At 54.0% G+C, this 17,827-nt stretch overlaps 11 protein-coding genes across 11 annotated transcripts; 5 read left to right on the top strand and 6 right to left on the bottom strand.

Moving 5' to 3' along the window:
- Nucleotides 1-566: 566 nt before the first annotated feature.
- On the top strand, nt 567-2,341 carry M421DRAFT_54751 (uncharacterized protein; the record flags this gene model as incomplete). Its single annotated transcript, XM_033595254.1, has 2 exons — nt 567-2,042; nt 2,093-2,341. The coding sequence occupies 2 exons, from the start codon at nt 567-569 to the stop codon at nt 2,339-2,341; spliced, it is 1,725 nt and encodes a 574-aa protein (XP_033452357.1).
- A 1,164-nt stretch (nt 2,342-3,505) lies between these two features.
- M421DRAFT_416828 (uncharacterized protein) lies at nt 3,506-4,446 on the top strand. Its single transcript, XM_033591220.1, has 2 exons — nt 3,506-4,364; nt 4,415-4,446. The coding sequence occupies exon 1, from the start codon at nt 3,608-3,610 to the stop codon at nt 4,064-4,066; it is 459 nt and encodes a 152-aa protein (XP_033452356.1). The 5' UTR covers nt 3,506-3,607; the 3' UTR covers nt 4,067-4,364; nt 4,415-4,446.
- M421DRAFT_402917 (APH-domain-containing protein) lies at nt 4,084-5,436 on the bottom strand (the record flags this gene model as incomplete). Its single annotated transcript, XM_033590250.1, has 3 exons — nt 4,084-4,362; nt 4,413-5,054; nt 5,110-5,436. The coding sequence occupies 3 exons, from the start codon at nt 5,434-5,436 to the stop codon at nt 4,201-4,203; spliced, it is 1,131 nt and encodes a 376-aa protein (XP_033452355.1). The 3' UTR covers nt 4,084-4,200.
- Nucleotides 5,437-5,488: 52 nt separating this feature from the next.
- Nucleotides 5,489-6,395, bottom strand: M421DRAFT_416827 (uncharacterized protein). The gene has a single exon (XM_033591219.1). The coding sequence runs from the start codon at nt 5,928-5,930 to the stop codon at nt 5,703-5,705; it is 228 nt and encodes a 75-aa protein (XP_033452354.1). The 5' UTR covers nt 5,931-6,395; the 3' UTR covers nt 5,489-5,702.
- Nucleotides 5,832-6,744, bottom strand: M421DRAFT_284539 (uncharacterized protein). Its single transcript, XM_033588952.1, has one exon. It carries the CDS (start codon nt 6,560-6,562, stop codon nt 6,074-6,076), a length of 489 nt encoding a protein of 162 aa, XP_033452353.1. The 5' UTR covers nt 6,563-6,744; the 3' UTR covers nt 5,832-6,073.
- Nucleotides 6,668-8,479, bottom strand: M421DRAFT_416826 (uncharacterized protein). The gene is made up of 2 exons (XM_033591218.1): nt 7,750-8,479; nt 6,668-7,698 (listed from the first exon to the last, which is right to left on the bottom strand). Exons 1-2 carry the CDS (start codon nt 8,095-8,097, stop codon nt 6,928-6,930), a joined length of 1,119 nt encoding a protein of 372 aa, XP_033452352.1. The 5' UTR covers nt 8,098-8,479; the 3' UTR covers nt 6,668-6,927.
- A 374-nt stretch (nt 8,480-8,853) lies between these two features.
- On the top strand, nt 8,854-9,875 carry M421DRAFT_284554 (uncharacterized protein). The gene is made up of 3 exons (XM_033588953.1): nt 8,854-8,915; nt 8,972-9,192; nt 9,326-9,875. Exons 2-3 carry the CDS (start codon nt 9,011-9,013, stop codon nt 9,771-9,773), a joined length of 630 nt encoding a protein of 209 aa, XP_033452351.1. The 5' UTR covers nt 8,854-8,915; nt 8,972-9,010; the 3' UTR covers nt 9,774-9,875.
- A 101-nt stretch (nt 9,876-9,976) lies between these two features.
- M421DRAFT_1771 (uncharacterized protein) lies at nt 9,977-10,575 on the top strand (the record flags this gene model as incomplete). Its single annotated transcript, XM_033587851.1, has 2 exons — nt 9,977-10,471; nt 10,528-10,575. 2 exons carry the CDS (start codon nt 9,977-9,979, stop codon nt 10,573-10,575), a joined length of 543 nt encoding a protein of 180 aa, XP_033452350.1.
- A 648-nt stretch (nt 10,576-11,223) lies between these two features.
- M421DRAFT_416824 (uncharacterized protein) lies at nt 11,224-12,682 on the bottom strand. Its single transcript, XM_033591217.1, has 2 exons — nt 12,367-12,682; nt 11,224-12,317 (listed from the first exon to the last, which is right to left on the bottom strand). The coding sequence occupies exon 2, from the start codon at nt 12,294-12,296 to the stop codon at nt 11,400-11,402; it is 897 nt and encodes a 298-aa protein (XP_033452349.1). The 5' UTR covers nt 12,297-12,317; nt 12,367-12,682; the 3' UTR covers nt 11,224-11,399.
- A 237-nt stretch (nt 12,683-12,919) lies between these two features.
- M421DRAFT_98318 (uncharacterized protein) lies at nt 12,920-15,961 on the top strand (the record flags this gene model as incomplete). The annotated part of the gene is made up of 5 exons (XM_033598600.1): nt 12,920-13,356; nt 13,409-13,895; nt 13,962-14,140; nt 14,206-14,670; nt 15,475-15,961. The coding sequence occupies 5 exons, from the start codon at nt 12,920-12,922 to the stop codon at nt 15,959-15,961; spliced, it is 2,055 nt and encodes a 684-aa protein (XP_033452348.1).
- A 188-nt stretch (nt 15,962-16,149) lies between these two features.
- M421DRAFT_55088 (uncharacterized protein) lies at nt 16,150-17,594 on the bottom strand (the record flags this gene model as incomplete). Its single annotated transcript, XM_033595277.1, has 2 exons — nt 16,150-17,279; nt 17,348-17,594. The coding sequence occupies 2 exons, from the start codon at nt 17,592-17,594 to the stop codon at nt 16,150-16,152; spliced, it is 1,377 nt and encodes a 458-aa protein (XP_033452347.1).
- Between the last annotated feature and the right edge of the window lie 233 nt (nt 17,595-17,827).

Below are 17,827 nucleotides of genomic sequence, written 5' to 3'. Positions count from 1 at the left end.
CCTCTGCATAAGCAAGGACGAGTGTTGCAGATCCCGCGCGCTCAGCTGCACTCTTATCACAGCACTCATGAGATCCATCTTGGCGGAGCGGACGCTGCCAAGGCATGTGTTTCCGTTTATGGACTGGGATGAGGCGAAGACAACTTCAGGTTGCTAGCAAGAGTGCATGTGCGTTGGCTGTGTCACAGAGCTTATTTGGCGCTTTGATGTGGATACCAGGAGCAAGTACGCATCACATCACTTCAGCCAAGCTTGTCAAGGTCCCAGTCCACCCCTACGTCGCTGCTCGGAGTCACTCTGCTAACCGCTAGAAATGTCTAGTGCCAATCGTGGTACATGGTCCGAAACGACATCAATTTGAGGAACGCTCACACCCCCATGCTGATCTTGCTATCTACTCGTTATTACTTCGCCGCCTGCCCCTTGCGTCCATCTCCTTTCCTAACGGCCCGGCGCTGAATTAATTTGTTGCATACTATTCTACATGTCATTGACTTTGCAGTTATATACAGGCGTCTCCGTTCGTTAGTTCCCACGGTGCAGGCCACCTCTCTTGAAAATCAAAGATGGATTCTCGATTCCAGCCTGAGGGATTGACCTTCGACAGCAAGGACAACAACAACTTCAATCCTAGCTTTGACAACAATGGACCAAGCTACTCCCGCCCTCAGTCCGACCCACGCCCGGGTCTCTACCCTGTGCAGAATGGTCTCCCTACTTCAGTTCGACCAGTCTCTCGACCCCAACAAACTCAGTACGCGCCCCAAGCATACCAGCCTGACAACATGAACAACGGTCAAAATCCTCAACACGACAATGGCGGCTTTCCTATGAATGTTCAGCAACCCACAAACACACAACAGCAGAACCAGTACCCTCCTCAGTCTCAACAGACCACCAGGACGAACACCTGGGTTCAGACACCTATAGACCCATACCCTGCTGGAGGAGAAACCTACTTCACAGGACCCGTAGACGGCAATGGTTATCCAATCGATTCTAAGGGCAAAGAGCCGGAGAACCCATTCAATGACCCACCTCCGCCTCCACCCGCCATGCCAATGCCTCCAGCCTCAATCGACCTCGAGAAGCAGAAGCATGATGATCATGGTCACGGAAGCGGCTGGGATCACAACTCGAAGCTACCACACAGGCGGGACCCGAACCAGCCATATATGACATTCGGCGACCGTCTTCGCCATTTCACCTGGGCTTGGTACACCCTGACCATGGCCACGGGTGGTGTTGCCACACTAATCTCCGTTCAGCCCCACGCTTTCCCTGGACTGATTACCATCGGCGCCATCTTCTACGTCATGAACATCATCTTCTTCACTGTCATCACTGGCACTATGATTCTACGTTTTACCAAGTTCCCTGGTGCTTTCAAAGGCTCTATCACGCACGAGCGCGAGGCGCTTTTCCTGGGGCCTTTCTTCCTCTCTATAGCCACCATGATTACGGGAACGGAAAAGTACGTCATCCAAGCTTATGAGATGGATCATCCCAACCGCGCCTGGGCGGTTACCACTATGTCGGTCGCGTTCTGGCTTTACACCTTCTTTGCCTTCAGCTTGGCTGTCTTCCAATACTCCTTCCTCTTCGGCGCGCACACATACAAGTTGAACAGTTTTATGCCTTCATGGCTGCTGCCAATCTTCCCCATCATGCTTTCAGGAACTATCGCTTCCGTCATCGCATCCAACCAGCCACTAAGCGCCAGAATGCCCATCATTGTAGCAGGTCTTGGATGTCAGGGTCTCGGCTTCACTGTTGCCATTCTCATGTACGCTCACTACATTGGACGACTCATGCAGGTCGGATATCCCGACCGCGAGCACCGTGGAGCTATGTTCATCGGAGTTGGACCTCCCTCTTTCACCTGCTTAGCACTCATCGGAATGGCAAATGCGCTGCCCCCAGACTTCGACCTTCAGGGCGATGGACTTATGGATGGCAAGCTCATTCGCACTTTGGCTATCGTTGCTGCTCTATTCCTCTGGGTACTGGCTATGTGGTTCTTTATGATTGCTCTTGTTGCTGTAAGTCTCTACAGACAACTCTTGTCGGTAGATATCTAATTCTGTTCTAGGTTATCAGCTCCTGGGCTGTCTACTTCCACTTAGGTTGGTGGGCCATGGTTTTCCCCAACACCGGGTTTGCCATTGCCACCATCTCCATTGGTAACGCCCTGCAAGACGAAACAATTCTGTTTGTCGGCAATGGTCTCTCCATTGCCATCATTGCAATGTGGTTCTTTGTGCTATTCAACCATGTAAGGTCCGTCATTGTCGGTGACATCCTCTACCCCATGAGGGACGAGGACGTCGCAGATCATTAGATCAATGCGGGGCCACATCAACGAAGTACACCACCAAAGTTTGCAAGTCAAGTGTGTGCACGGCAGATCGTCTCCATGTTACTGAGTCACTGATCACCGGTTTCCTTTTTTTTTAATTCGCTCATTCAGCAAGCATACAAGCGTCGCGCTGCAACGGCAACAGACACTCATTTTATACCCCTACGCTCTTGTCACCATCTGTTTCTCGTTTTCTCACAAGTCGTCTGCAGGCTCAGCGCTTCTCACGTGTACCTAGACATAGAGGCTCTCAAGCTACCCTCGTCGGCCGCACTGTAATCTAACCACTTTCTTTCCACACATACCTGATTTTTGCATAGCGCTGGCGTATAAAAAGGAAAGGGCACATATACCATGGAGCTTTGAATTCTGCATATAGGTTGATGAGACGCTATACGTGTCTAGGTGGTCGATCAATCATAGATCCAATTTTCAATGCACTATCGCGGTTGTTGCCCTTCCCAGCTATGCGGCCTGTTTGACACAATCTCTGCAGGAATGAGACTACCTTCCGACGACAAAACAACGCTCGCAGTGCCACAAGCAATCACTTGGTAGCCTTAGTAAAGAACGGCGGGCTCTGGGCAGCGTGAGCGAAACGTTTCGAAGCAAATGGGGCGAAGGATCCCGGATCCCTGCCCGATACAGCTGATGTTTGCTGCCGATATACAAGAAGCCTTGACTGTGTGGGAACCTACAGCCAAGCAGTCTCGGTTGTCTGAGAACGATTCTGAGAGCCGACAGAGACGACCAAACATGATCCACTTACCTCCGCAGCACAGCCCGCTCCAGGTCGACAGCTCCACTGGAAGCGCTCATCCCGCAACGCGCTGTTAGAGAAGTACCATGGGTTCTCTTGTCGGAGATGTACCAAAGTAGTACTCGGAGTACGGATCAGGAAGAGCAATTGTGGGTGCGAGAGTTGCCCCAATGGCAATCTTCAATGCTCGGACGGCCGGAGATGCTATGAATGTATCAGTCTACGAATTTCGCTCCGAGTCCTGCGAAGGACAGGTGTGGCCTCAAGTCGGTGTTGGTATTTTAGAAGGTCCGTGAAGGTCAAAGCGTGTGACAGCGCCGCTGATGACGTAACGCGGAATGTGCCAATCCGCAGTATACCGCGGTGGCGACACCTCCCCCTATTTCAGGTAACAAGCACTCAACACCGGGGACCCTCCATAACGTACTCTAAAAACGACGCACGTCTGCATTTATCGACAACAAACCAATATACACACGACTGCCACAATGGACGAAGAGATTCTCGCCATCGCCATCGTTATGGGCGTCTTCGTGACCTTCCCGCTCGGCGTAGTCCTCTTCACAACGGGCTGCATCGCATACTCGCGCACCAAGAAATGGGATAAGGAGCGCAACCTTAAGGTGGTTAATGCCGAGTCATCTGACCCTCTGATCGACGACGAAGACGACTTCCTCGACACCGACGATGAGGAGGAATACGCCACCAAGAAGGCCGAGGAGGAGAACGACCGGGCCCTCACCTTCAAGCAGAAGTTCCGCAAGGAGTTCCGCGCTGTCTGGTCTGGAAAGGCCAGGGAGCAGATCGTCAAGGAGAGGGAGCGTGAGGAGAGGAAGAAGCTAGCTGAGGCTGTGGCTAAGGAGTTGGAGCGTCGCGAGAGGAGGCGCACACGGAAGGCTGAGAGGCAGGCGGGCTTAGAGACTGCGCCGCCTAGCTACAAGAACTAGATGGTGGTGATAAGGGTCAAGCTGAAGCCAGCTGTGATATGCGTATGATGGAATTTTCCTTTGTATAAGATTGAAACACCCTATTGTTCTATTTCACACTTATTTACAACCGAAGTCGCCACTCGTCGGCATTATCACAAGCTGCTCTTCGAAGTCTCTCTCTCCTTCAATGACCTAACCAGTGCAAGTGCCGTGTCCAACCCTCTCTTCGTGTTCTCAAAGTAGATGTGTGAGAATTCACTGCTCGCCTGCCCACTCATCGTCCTTGCCTGGATTCCATGACTGATCGTGCTTCCCTGTATCTCTCGTTAGCACAAGGTCTCAGACCGCCTAATTCTGAACTCACCTTCATCAAATGGAACACCTTCGCAACCTCCCACTGGTCCTGCCTCGGATCCCATCCAGTAATCTTCGCATACTCATAGACCAGCTCCTCCATACTCGGCATCCCATTCCTCCTCTGATTCTCCGGCAAATACACCTCACCGCCCTGATCATCTCTCAACGCGCCGCCCTTCCGCGCGCGATTCCAGTACGGACCACACGCATAGCACACATCCATCATCGGGTTTCCCAGCGTACTCAGCTCCCAGTCCAGAAGAGCAATGACCCTCGGCTCCGTGGGATGCAAGATCACATTGTCGAACTTGTAGTCGCCGTGGACGATGCTTGTGCGACCCGAAGGCACGTTTTTGCGGATATAGTCAACGATCTCGTCGAAGTTTGGATGTGCACGGCCGAGCTCGGCGCCGGTTTTTATGTCTTTGACTTTGGCTTGCTGCGCTTCGATGCGCGAGAAGGTGTTACAGTGGCGTGTATAGAAGTCTTTTTTCTTGCCGAAGTTGGACAGCCCGATTGAGTCGGGGTCAATGGAGTGTAGCCACGCAAGTGTTGAGATTAGGGAGAACCAAGCTGACCGTCTTTGAGTGGGGGGTAGGGTTGAGAGATTGGGGTCGGTGATGATGCGGCCTTTAACGAACTCCATTACCTCGTAAGTGTTAGTATGTAACTTCATTGTGACTGTTCAATGGATAGCTGTGTACATAAAATGCTGTCCCAATCACTGTCGAGTCCATGCAAAGACAGTATACTTTTGGTACAGGGAAGCCTTCAACTTTGCCAAGTGCTTTGAGCACCTTATACTCTCGGTCGACCCGATGAGCAACTGGAGATATGATCGTTCCGGATGGCTTCTTTCTCAGGATGTATCGAGTCTTGTTGGCATCGTCTACAAAGTAAGTTGGATTACTCTGGCCATATCCAATCTTTGTTGATTTGATAGGAAGCTTGAACTCCGGAATGTGCTGTTGGAGGTATTCGCCCAATTTGGCGTCGTCGAGATCATGCCGTCCTGATTGCTTCGAAGACATGCCTGTATCCTTCCTCTTTCTCGCGAATACTTTGATACAGTGCAGAAGAGGGATTGCGATTGCTACACTACATGTCATTGATTTTGCTCAAGTCGACCGGTTATTAGCCTCGGTGCAGCCGTACTTCTGTGATGACGGTGCGGGGTCGAGGTGAGCGCCCAGCACACCGTCGAGGAAACATGACGGCCGGACATCGCCAGGAGGCAACAGTCACTGCAATGCTCGTTTGTATGGTACGCCGTCTTGCCAAGTTACACACATAGCGTTCACTCGCCAACAGCAACCAAAGCGCTCAATTGATCCGCCCAAATCTCCCTGTGCCCAATCTTGCCATGCTCGTCGAACTCGCTGAACTTGTGAATGAAATGCTCATCCCAACCCTTGCCTGTCTTCCTGCTGGAAAAGTGACCGTTGCCTACCACAGTCACGGCGTTGGCATCGGCATCCACAATGAATCCTTTAGCATCTGGAAAGGCATCCTTGTCTAAAGACATCTCGAGGGTGCCACCCATCAGCTTAAAGTACCCCTCACAGCTATCCTTGCCTGAGAAGGTCTTTGCGAGAAATGGTAGGCGTTTGCGTGCCCACTCTGGACCATGCTCAGTGATTTTGGGGTTGCTGGAGGAGAAGTATTTCTCTAGGAGCTCCGATAGCGGAGGAGGGGAGAGCAGAGCTGCGCAAAATTCATGTCGTGACCTCTCGAAGTTTGTCGTTTTTGGTGGAAGTCATGGCTGCAGGTGTTCGATGGCATGTCCGTCAGCTGGTCTTCTACAAGGAGCCTCTGCATGCGTGTACCTCCACGATTAGGAAGGTGCAATACGCGTGACCGTCTATTGTGGCTCCCTGACTCGATAGAGAGACGGTAGCCCTGACAGAAGCGGTGAATGGCGGTTGTGGCTCGTGGTTGGAGGTACAGTAACAAGCTGTCGGGCGTTGGGCTAGGGCTGCAATGCGGAAAGCTGAGTGAGAAATTAGTCCAGAAGGGGCAGAATGACAGCGACACGAGTGGTTGACCGTTGCAAATGCAAAAGTAAGCACAACTCACAATGTTGGATATGGCCCTGCAGAACGCGTAAGGCTGACGATGAGGTTGCAGCAAGGTGCACGTGGTGCGTCTGGTGGGCATACGATATTACGTCACCGGTGATAGGGCTCACTAAGCATGCCAAATGCTTCGATCCGTCCAGTCCTCACCAAGGCGATCCGAGATTGAGATTAGATATCTTTCAAGCGCTAGTTTCAGTAAGCCAAGACGAGCAGATTTGCCAGGACGAAGAGTATGGTATCAACCTGTCGATTGGTATTCTAGCCATTATGCGAAGCAGTGCCAGATAATGTATGTGGTATGGGTATCTTTCCGCCTCCTGTGAGATTACCAAACGCCTTGAAATATATCGGTCATAAAATCATGTCGATCCTTCCTAATCGTTACGGATCGTACAGTCGGGAGAAATCTTATGAGCCCGGCTCTGCCCTCGTCGTCTTCACTGCTCAGTTCATAGCTGTGAACAAGCAGATCTGTCGTGCCATCTGGCTAGCAAGAAGGATTTCTCTGAACACCTGATCCATTCCGCCAGCAAAATGGATCGTGTAACTGTCGACCTTCCCGCTCCTCTTCTTCTCTCCCCACACCAGTTTCGTCATCGTTTGCGCATCGTCGCAGCGCTTTCCGGTGCGGCTCCCTGGCTTCGCCCAATCTTTGCGAAACTCGCACAGGGTCTCAGGCATGGAGTCATCCTTGGAGTCTCCAGACTTCCACACGAAACGTCGACCGCCGTATGTGAAGCGCCGGGGCGACCAGGGGATCTTTTGCTGACGATCTGGATATTCCTTCACAGACTGCGAGAACGCATCTTTGACGTCTAGGTGGATGCACCGTGACTTGTATGCGGCATCTTTTGATGAAGTGGACAGACGCTGCTTTTCGATACCGGAAAGGAGTATGTGGATGCAAGTTCTGGGGTACTCGGCTACCCTGAAGAAGTCGGCGGAGGTGATTTGGTTGTCGCCACGGTGCATCGCACCGAGCATGTACATCGCGTATTTGTCTGAGTGCTCACGCGCTGTGTAGACATAGTTGCGGCTACCTGAGAGTCCTGTCCATTCACGCGTACGATGAAGGTGGAAGGTTGTCGGTGCTTGATATGCATCCAGCATTGAGTGGTAGGGGATGTCTGGAGACGGTAGCTCATCATACAGTGGTGAGTAGGGAGGTGTTACTGATATCGGCGATGATGACTGCCAGGTGAGAAGCTTGTGCGCCTGTACACATGTTAGCTCATGTGCACCCCTGACGTGATCGTCTCAACACACCGAAGACAACGTCTCGCTCTCTTCATCAAGATCCCCATTCGCGCCCCACTGATTCGGCGCTGGTACAAAGGTGCACTCGTTTCCCCATCCGTCAATGTCACCACTGCCACTTTCCAGGTGTGGCCTCAAAGCCCTTTGTCGTTCCCTGTGGATTGTGATTTGCGTCTTGATGATCCGGATCTGCTCGTCTGAATTCTCATCGGGCGATATACTTGCTAACGGCTGTTCGATCTCTTGCTCAAGCGCCACTGCTGCTGCTTCGTGTTCCATATACGATGTGTCGTACTGCCAGGCGTGCTCGGATTCGAAAGCTGAGCTGCGTAGAAGTTCCAAGCGTTCACGGGACATCGACTCTCCCCTGCCCGTATTGGGCGCATAGTAGATTGAATGCATCCAAGGTGTTGACTGTGAGCAAGAAGTGAAGATGAGTATTGATGTGTTGGTATTGGTGTGGGAGTTTCTGCGAACTGTCTTGGTCCAAAACACCATCAAAGCTGGAAGGAATGAGATCAGGCATGAAGAGGCTGAAGGACGGAAGGCTGAGGTGTAGTGTCATTAGATAAACAGCTGGAAAGCCCATGAGATAGGCACGCTAGACAGCTATTGCATCTGTCCTGCGTGACGCTGCATGACCGGGCCGGGGTCAAGTTGCGGTGGCATGGGTAAAGCCAGGCCCATTCGCGAAACTAGCTGGATCCAGCAGCAAGCCAATGGAACTGAGCGTTAACACAGTCATTTCCTGCTTGGCGGAACTCATGCGAAATTGTTCTGACCGCTGGAAGGCGGCGTTACCGGTGACCTGTGTGAGTTCCTCAGCGTGGCCGCCTGCTACAAAACGGCATGCAGCCCTTTTGGGGGCACACATTCCGCGCTTCCTCTCGGTTGGTCGGCCCCAGGCTGCAGGACCATGGGGACTGGTCTTACGCATGCCAGTTCTTTCTGGGCTTGAGCCCCGCGATGAACAGCTCCCAATGGGCTGGTTCGTTACCCACCAACCACTGAGCGCCGTTTGCACCGCTTTCCTCCTCCCTTGGCTCTTGTGGTCCGCTTAGGGGCACAGAGCGTCCGTTTGAAGATGGATTGATAAGTTCTGCGCAATCTTGCGGGATCCTTTGCGGCTCGCGCAGGGACAGACGCCTCCGCGGTGTCGGCGGTGCTGACAGCAGGTGAGCGGTGCGCGGCGCGTCTGCAGCTGGCAACATTAGCTCAAAATGAAGCTTAGCCTTTCTCGTGCTCTCGGCCCCTCTCGCGATGGAGAAAGATGACATTGATGAGACGAGCTTATTCGACAACAACAAGTCATCTGCGCACGAGTCTGGAGCAGGGCCTCACCGGGTTGATCCAGGTGAACCAAAGCGGCGGGAGCACTAACGGCAGGTGGGGCCTCTGGCGAGCGAAGCGGCTCACGGGCGCGGGTCAAGTTCATCTCGACTTACACCTCAGGTAAGTGGCTGCGACGACCTGAAGCGCTGGACTGAGTACAATCTTCATCTGGCAATTGGACAGAGCATAGTAACCAACCAGATCAGTCGGCGAGTCAATCCGACGAAGTTCCACGAAGCTGACAACGCGCAAGCGATGGCACTCCATTCCTCCACCCTGCATTCGTCTTCGTGCAACAGTTGCTGCCTTGCCTTGGGCCTCTTATCATCACTGATGGGCCATGTCATTCTTTCGGAACCACTCGAAGCCGGAACCACTCGAAGCCGGAACCATCAGCGAGTACAGCGCCCAATCAGGCATGTGGTCTCCTGTCCCAACAAAGGAACGGAAATTCGGTGAGGCCGTTCGCGTACCTAGCGCTTGGTAACAGGCAGCACGTTTCGCAGTGGTGCACTGTACCTGTGTGCCTCGCCGAACTGTGCGCCGAACCAGCTTACCGCTTCTGTCGTGCAACCTCTGCTACTAAACTGGATCGCAAGATCACGTTCAGATGCGCGATGCAGGGCAGACGCGCGCACATTGTTTGGGGCTTGATGTGTCCTCCAGGAACAATGTGTGGAGGATGGAGATGTACCGAGTAGAACAACCGAACACCAAAGGAAGACCGAACAAATTTTCAGGAAAATGTATGTTCCTCATCCGACGCCAATATATCGTGATGTGCTACGTCATTTGCTCGTAGTGCCGCGTTAGGGTCGAAGCTGAAGTATTTGAACATCCGCCAGCGGCAGAGGAGAATAGATCATATTGCAAGCATCACCACAAGAGAGATTCACCCGCGACAATGGCACCAGGCGACAAGCTTCCAGACTTCTTGACGAACACACCACTGCACTCGTCGTTCGAAAAGGACATCAAGGACACCCACCTCATCTACGACTACGACGCACAAGACCAGGACGGCAACCCAGAGAAGTGGCGCTACGAGCTGTGGTGCTTCTCTGATGACCGCGTTGTCTATGCCATTCATGGCGGGCCTATGGCTGGGAGAATAAACTACCAACGTGCAACATATCAATGCATTCGCCCCGGTGAACTCTGGCAGATCAATTGGCTCGAGGAGACCGGCACTGTAGTGTCTGCAGTCTACGATATTCCACAGAAGAAGATCACCACCTTGATCAGCTTTTCGGAAGGCCACTGGCAGCAGCCTAAGATCGCGCATGGAGACAAGAGAAACAAGGAAAATCTGGAGAAGTGGAGGAAGCTAGCTGACATAGGGAACCAGGCCAGTCGGTTCATGTTGAGCGAGCAGGCGGATATCGTAGAGGCGTTCAAGGTAAGAGAACCCAAAGCACCACCGACATTGAGATCTGCTAACGGAATTGATACTAGGGCAAGGGCGATTTGGTGCCGATCAGTGAAGACGACCCTACTTTCTGATCATATACTTGAGGAGGAAATAGGCTTGAGTTGTAATGCATAATGTCGCTGACCTCATTGTGTGATAATCCTTGGACCTTTCGGAAGAGATGCTCTTGATTAAGTTATTGTAATGTGAAGTGTTAATCTCCTGACCGCATCTTGCTCTAGCACTCAATGCAGTTAGTACCTTGGCGCTGGCGTGGGCCTTGTTCAACTTTTCGACGAAGCCTCGCCAGCTTGACAACACGACATGTTGCGACTTTCATGTGCCCATCGCGACTCACGCCACGCGATGGTCGTCTGCGCGTCTTGATCACTCTTCACTTACTAACGCACAGGATCAGCGCGATCCCCATGCTCCCAATGGTATGTTCACTTTCTTGCACACCACCCCTCCCACGCTAGAAGATGAGATACATCAGACCATATCAATCTATAGGAAGAGCCGGAAAAGGTATGGCTAGCATCGACATATGTTACGCCGTCGTTGCTTATAAATCGGTCGCTGAGAGCAAATACAACTACACACGTTGCACACAGACTCCTGCTGCACGCGCTGACCTCATCACGACAGACTGAAAATCCCCAGTTCCGCGACATGATTTTTGGCGAATCCTCGTACGAACACGCACAGTCTTTATGCATAAAAAATTCGTGCGCACCGGAGAAGCTACGGTCACGAAGGGGAAATGCTGTTGGGTCGAACACAGAACGTGGACAATGTCAGTACGGTGGCAGAGATATAGCAAGAGCAGCAAAATACATTTCATTGTCTACACTAGACCAAACCCGACCCAGTCTTATCTACTGTAAACCGCGCACAGCCGCCTGCCCAAGTACGGTCAGCTCACGAAGTCTGTTCGACCCAGCGTGCTCGACACGCCGAAGTCATGCCCCATATCCAATGTGAAGTCGACATTGGCCAGGTCGTATTGGAGGAGCATCGCCATGTTGAGGTCGAAGTCCAATGTCGGGTCCATGGGTACTTGCTTCGCGGTCTGGTAGTGTCCGAAGTCGAGGCAAGTGTCAAGCCCGCTGAAGCTTGCCAGCTGCTCAAACGACGGGGTAGAGTCGGTGTCTGAATTGTGCGATTCGGGTGATACTGCTTCCCACGATTGTATCGGTACCTCATCCATCGACGCTTCCCCGAATCCAGCTGCTGTGATCTGAGCTGCTTGAGCCATGAAGTCGTCGCCTAATGTTGGGTTCGAATAGAATTGGTACGTGCCAATTTCGCTGATATCGAATGACTCCCAGTCGAAGTTCTCCACTTGTGACGGGCTTGCTTCGGGCGCAAAAGCTGGGCTCGAGCTACTGTATTGAGCTGCGACTATGTTCGTGTACTCGCGAGGTGTTGTGCCGGTCTTGTCCTTGAAGATTTTGTGGAAGTATCGTGGAGTCAGGCTGACTTTCTTCGCCAGATCATGCAGCTTCAGATTCTTCGCTTCGCCCTTCCTCGCCGCCTCCTCAATAAAGCCCATTGCTTTGGCCACTGCCTTATCTTGGGGATCCTCGTTCTCCACATTCGGTCTACATCGCTTGCACGCCCGAAACCCCAGCGCTTCTGCTTCTGCGATCGTCTTCTGGAAGCTGATGTTTGCTCGTCGCGCTAGTCTTGCAGGACATGTCGGCCTGCAGTAGATTTGCGTTGACTTGACTGAGTAGAAGAAGTGTCCATTGGCGTTGGGGTCACGAGTCGCTAATGCTCGCCAACGTTGAGCCTCAGTTGTGTAGGACATTTCGTTTTCACAATCACCAGCCTAGGGCGCAAGGTCAGCAAGACTCTTGGTAGGAAACAGTAGTACATACAACAACGATTATTGCAGCACCGAACACACGTGTAGTCGTTCTGACTCAAAAGTGGGGCCCGCTATTGAAGCTGGCCGCTGATCTCGCGCAAACACGTAATCGCTGATTTTGAGAGTGTTGGTTTAGAGCGTCAGATTCTGTCGTAGAAGCTCTGGCAGTGAAGTTGTGGATGGAGAGATGGAGCCGACTCATTGGGCAGCGTTGAGAAGTTCGTAGTTCGCGGATGACAGTGCGGCATAGCTCTGATTGGCTAAATTGAAAGCATCCCCAACTTCGAGGTGGTTGATTTTCCGCCTCGTATCTACAACCTCATGTATCACATCTGAGATATGCAGAAAAGCGGTAGAGGTTGATCCTAGGTGTTAAGCGCAATGACAGAGATAGTCGCATGGCGATGTTGCCGCTCGTTTGGCCAACCCGGACGCTCGGGCTGCTGGTCAAGCACAGGAGGAAGGCACGACGAAGTAGCGCGCCTTCCGCTCGACAGAATCACCACACTTCACCTCTGCACAAGACCGATGAAGTCTCACATGCATGAGTTGCTGCATTAGACATGACAGACGACGCAGAAGGTAGCGCGTTAAAGGGCATTGCTGCGCTCCCACCAACGACAGTGCGCCAGATAGGTTCTCACCAATTGCTCACTGATCCTAGCTTAGTCGTCAAGGAGCTGATCGACAACGCTCTCGATGCACGCGCGAAGAGCATATTCGTTGATCTCACTGCTAACACCATCGACTCAATTCAGGTCAGGGACGACGGCCACAGCATTTCCAATGAGGATAGAGCGCTCGCCTGCCGTCGCTACCACACCAGTAAGATCAGGGACTTCCACGATCTGAAAGAGGTAGGAGACAAGTGGCTTGGGTTCCGCGGTGAAGCTCTTGCGAGTGTAGTCGACATGAGCGGTCCCGTGTCTATCACCACTCGTGTGGAGGGTGAGCCTGTAGCCGTGAAGCTTACTTACCAGCGCAATGGCGAACTCACTTCGTTAGTTCATCGCCTCAGGAGTATATGGCATTTGATGCTGACAACGCTGAAGTACTGTGCGCGACTCCCACCCCGTCGGAACAACAGTCAAAGTCACCAAACTACTAGAGACGGCAAGAGTACGGAAGGACCTAGCCATCAAAGGTGCACCAAAGTGCCTCGCGAAGATTCGACGTCTGATGCAGGCATATGCACTTGCGAGACCAGCCATTTGGTTCATACTGCACGTTTTGAAGGCAAAGAACAACAAATGCGACTTTGTCTATGCACCGAAAGCCAGCGCCAACGTCGAAGATGCCGCTCTCAAGATCATCGGTAAAGAGTGCGCTCTGCAGTGCGACTGGACAGCACTGCAGTTGGACGGCTTCGAGTTGCACGCGTTCATGCCAAAGTCCACTGCGGCTGGGTCGAAGATCGCGAACCACGGCGCTTTCATCTCAGTCGACTCCAGACCGGTGTCTTCCACTCGAGGTACTCTCAAGAAGATTGCAGCAGCTGTCAGAGACAGGCTGCGCAAGGCTAATCTCACACTCACGAATGTGAAGGACCCGTTCTTCTGCCTGAACATCATCTGCCCGGTCAACACCTACGATCCGAATATTGAGCCAGCGAAAGACGATGTTGTCTTTGGTGATGAGAAATTTGTGCTTTCGACGGTGGGCAGACTGCTCGTCTCCTACTACCCAGAGAACATCAACAGCGCAGAACCCACTGAAGACCCCGAGGACATGGCAATCTCAAAGCCAGATCAAAAGCCCGAGGTCACGGAGCAGTCGCCACAACAGTCCACCCCTGTTTCCGTGCATGAAGACCACCCCATCGAGAGCATCGGAGTGCCTGGCCCAGCAGCTCTAGCCAACCCCCGGGCTGGAGGTCGAGCATGTACGGTATTGATGAGGAAGACCTTGAGTTTCTGCAAGAGCACGTGCCTGACATAGTCGAAGAGGAAGAAGGCCGGCGTGATACGGCCATCTCCAACCCATTGACCATCGCCCGCATGAACGCGCCTATCAAGCCTCGGAAGCCTGTCGGTAATGGGCAATTACTGAGCCCCGCAAAGAGTCAGCGTGAGACAACTACAGACCCTCAGTCATCTGTACCTGCAGCCATGCCACAACAGTCGAGGCTCACGGAGCCACTGTCTCCTCGGACCCCATCACAAGTCAACATTGATAGTATTAGGCTTGACGAGGAGCTGCAGCAGAGCATACAACACTTTACAGAGCTGCCTTTTCCGGGCCCATCTACACGTGTTTTCAACACTGGCCCGAGGACACATCGTGCTCGTGATTTGCCCTCGTTCGAGGAGCGGATGTCACCTGGTCTCGTGCAGGCAGCGCCTCACCCCTCCATTTCGGAGTCTCCGTTCACAGGTTCGGCACCCAAACGATGTAAGCCTCGATCTCAGCAATAGTTCAAGAGCAGGCCGTACGTACCGCCATTTTCACAGGCGGACGATACGTGGTTCGGCCAGCCCATGCGCAATGTTCCCAAGGCTGCTTGCGCACGGAGGCGACCTCGACAGCAGGCGGGAGCCCTCTTTCCGAACGACGACACTTTCAGTTCACAGAGATCCTTGGTGCTACCCGCAGCAGAATGCCTGATGGAGACAAGACTGTCTTCAGAGAATAATACCGACATTTGTGACTTCTTCGGTTCGAGACGTGCGCACGCTGATACGAATCCCCTTGTTAGGACGCAAGGCTCGCAGTCGCAGCACATTGGAGATCAGCTTCGAGCCTATGCCAACCGCGGAAGCCCCATCGCAGGCTTACCGCACAGGCCACGGTCTGCTGGTTCCTGTCAGCGCTCGACAGGTACGGCTCAAGAGATGGACGGTCTCTTCCAGCACCTCCAAAACACGTGTTCAGATACGAGCTCAAGTCCAGTCTGCAGGAGTCGACCCTTACGCAACGCCTCTGTACCCGCAGCCAGATCCGCATCTCGACCACGCGGCGGCCGCACAGCAGACGGCGATCTCCAACGCACCAAGTCCTCCAGTCTCCCCCTGAATTTCATACCGCACGGCTTCGAAATCCGCGAGCTGACTCTGCCCATCACGACAAGCGTCTCGTCCATCACCCAGCAAGCTCGCAAACTCGACACGAGTGCCAACAGGCTCGACTGGGACGGCGACAGCACGGATACGGTCGATGCTTTCGCCACCGCTATCGACGAGCGCAGGATCATGCAGTGGGTGATGGTAGTCGATGACCTGCTGGCTGAGGTCTTTGACAGAAGAGACGTGGAGGTCAGGGGTGCGCTGCATGAAGGTATCCAGCGGCTCCTCGACTTGCGCAAGGACGAAGCGGAGACGGCCCCCGAGAGTGCTGCTGTTGCTGTTGCTGTTGTGGTTGCGGACACGCCAGTCCCAGACGTCGTCGGTCGCATCACTGGGGTGAGCAGCGTGGGTGGAGAAGGTGAGGGGAGCGTTGCAGCTGGTAACAGCGTGGCTGAGACGGATGGGCTCGAGGCCGACTTGGACTTTACGCCGTTGGTCAATCTGGACCGCGATGAGGGAGGGCGCGGCGTGTCTGGGCAGGTTGTCGGGACCGGGGATGCCTTCGGCGATGGTGGTGAGGACGAGATGCTGATGGATCTGTGAGGTGCTCCTTGCTCGAGCGCGAATGAACGAGCATGACATGGGAGGTGCTCAGGAAGGTTACGCCGTATCAGTGATGGAGCCATGTCAATCATGGTGCGTTATCAGTCTCTATGGGTATCCAGAAGCGTGCTTTCGAGAACCCCATCCTTTTGTCTATACCGTCGTGCCCGTCACTCACAGCTCGGAGCTCACGTCTCCCGGAACGCAACCTCCGCCGGCAGCCTAAAGGTGGCGCAGAACATCCTCTTCTTGGGCGCTACATCGCGCACATCGTAGATATCCACCTCGTCCATGTCAGGCGTGATGGTGTAGCCCATCTGGCTGCTCAGCTCGGCGCAGATCTCCTCCTTCTCCTTGACGTTGTCGTCGCTCTTGGTGCTGAAGCAGTGCACGTGCACCATGGGCATCTTGCGGTGCGCGAACAGCTCTCTGATCTCGGCGACGGGCACGCCGGGCACGTTGGCGTACAGACCGATAAAGGACGAGACAAAGTTTATGCCCGAGGCCGGCAGGTTCATGATGTAGTGGTCGAAGATGCGCGGCTGGATGAGCGTCTTGAGCGGCGCGGGCGCCGTCTTGGGCGGGTTGGAGCGCGAGAACTTGGTCTTGGGCATGACGGCGACCGAGTGCTTGGTGCCGAGCAGGCCGTGCGAGGCGGTGCGGATGAAGTGCGTGCCGTCGCTGTTGAAGGCCCGTACAAAGTCGCCCACCTTGTTGAGCTGGATGTTGCCCTCCAGGCTCCGGTAGCTCTCCGGATTCAGGTCGTTGGCCCACACAAAGACCTTCTTCTTGCCGGCCGGCACGGCAAAGGGGCCCACGCCGGCCGTCACGTCGCACACGGCGTCGCCCTCGGCGAAGAGCGAGCACACGCGCTCGTGCTCCGTGTGCAGGCGCGTGTTCCAGTAGACTCTGGCAAAGTCAAACTTGAAGGTGCAGCCCTGCTCGTGCACCTCGACGTTGAGGTCGTCTTCGCCGGCGAGGACTTCGTACTGGAACGTGCGGAACGCGTTCTCGGCGCCGACCGTGTCGAGCTTGTTGATGACCGTCTTGACCATGGGGTTCTTGTCGGCCAGCACCGTGGCGATCAGGTGCTTGTAGGGCCAGTAGCGCTCGCGCAGGTTGAGGTGGGCGACGTGGCCGGCGAGGGTGAAGCCCTGGGGGATCTCGTCGTCGCTCTTCTTCTCGGGCGGCGGGATTGTGGCCGCCGTGATTTCCGCGTAGGTGAAGTAGTCGTAGTCGAGGTGCAGCGCGTAGGGGATCACGCCGAGCGTGCCGTCCTGCTCGAGCTCGCGCAGTCTAGGGCTCCATGTCGAGCGATCTGCCTGCCATTCAGACTCAGCACCCCAAGCGTTGCGGGGGGAGAGGGGGTGGGGGTGCACCGCTTACCGTCGTGCACAATCTCGGGCTTCAGCACCAGACACTTGCCGCCCTTCTGCGCGCGCTCTGCGTCAGGGTCCGGCCGCACGGGCTGGATGCGGTTGTTGGCCAGCGCGTCCCTGCTGAGCTGCAGCTCCTTGCGGCAGCGCGCGATGTCCTGCGGGCGGAGGATTCTCGCGGCGGATGCGGGCACCGTTTTCTGGAAGAAGCTGCGGTCCAGCACCCGCATGGCGCGGTTCACGGGCGGCGCGAACATGTCGTCAGCCATGGGCCCGGGATGCGAGAGGCTTGTGTGGGTTGTGTGGGTTGTCTGGTTTGTGTGGGTTGTGTGGTTTGTCTGGATTGTGTGGTTTGTGTGGGTTGTGTGGTTTGTGTGGTTTGTGTGGTTTGTGTGGGTTGTCTGGTTTGTCTAGTTTGTCTAGTTTGTCTAGTTTGTCTGGTTTGTCTGGTTTGTCTAGTTTGTCTGGTTTGTCTGGTTTGTCTAGTTTG

This window comes from Didymella exigua (assembly GCF_010094145.1).
Source record: "Didymella exigua CBS 183.55 unplaced genomic scaffold M421scaffold_4, whole genome shotgun sequence".
NCBI lineage: Eukaryota > Fungi > Ascomycota > Dothideomycetes > Pleosporales > Didymellaceae > Didymella > Didymella exigua.
Note: the sequence above shows the minus strand (reverse complement) of the source record. Positions and strands in the feature narration are given on the sequence as shown.

Bases quoted from the DNA above. Each gene is read 5' to 3' on its own strand.
- M421DRAFT_416828 (XM_033591220.1), top strand. From the start codon at position 3,608: ATGGACGAAGAGATTCTCGCCATCGCCATCGTTATGGGCGTCTTCGTG.
- M421DRAFT_416827 (XM_033591219.1), bottom strand. From the start codon at position 5,930: ATGTCTTTAGACAAGGATGCCTTTCCAGATGCTAAAGGATTCATTGTG.
- M421DRAFT_284539 (XM_033588952.1), bottom strand. From the start codon at position 6,562: ATGCCCACCAGACGCACCACGTGCACCTTGCTGCAACCTCATCGTCAG.
- M421DRAFT_416826 (XM_033591218.1), bottom strand. From the start codon at position 8,097: ATGTCCCGTGAACGCTTGGAACTTCTACGCAGCTCAGCTTTCGAATCC. The intron at 7,699-7,749 runs GTGTGTTGAGAC...ACATGTGTACAG, and splicing joins AGAGCGAGACGTTGTCTTCG to GCGCACAAGCTTCTCACCTG.
- M421DRAFT_284554 (XM_033588953.1), top strand. From the start codon at position 9,011: ATGACATTGATGAGACGAGCTTATTCGACAACAACAAGTCATCTGCGC. The intron at 9,193-9,325 runs GTAAGTGGCTGC...ACAACGCGCAAG, and splicing joins CATCTCGACTTACACCTCAG to CGATGGCACTCCATTCCTCC.
- M421DRAFT_416824 (XM_033591217.1), bottom strand. From the start codon at position 12,296: ATGTCCTACACAACTGAGGCTCAACGTTGGCGAGCATTAGCGACTCGT.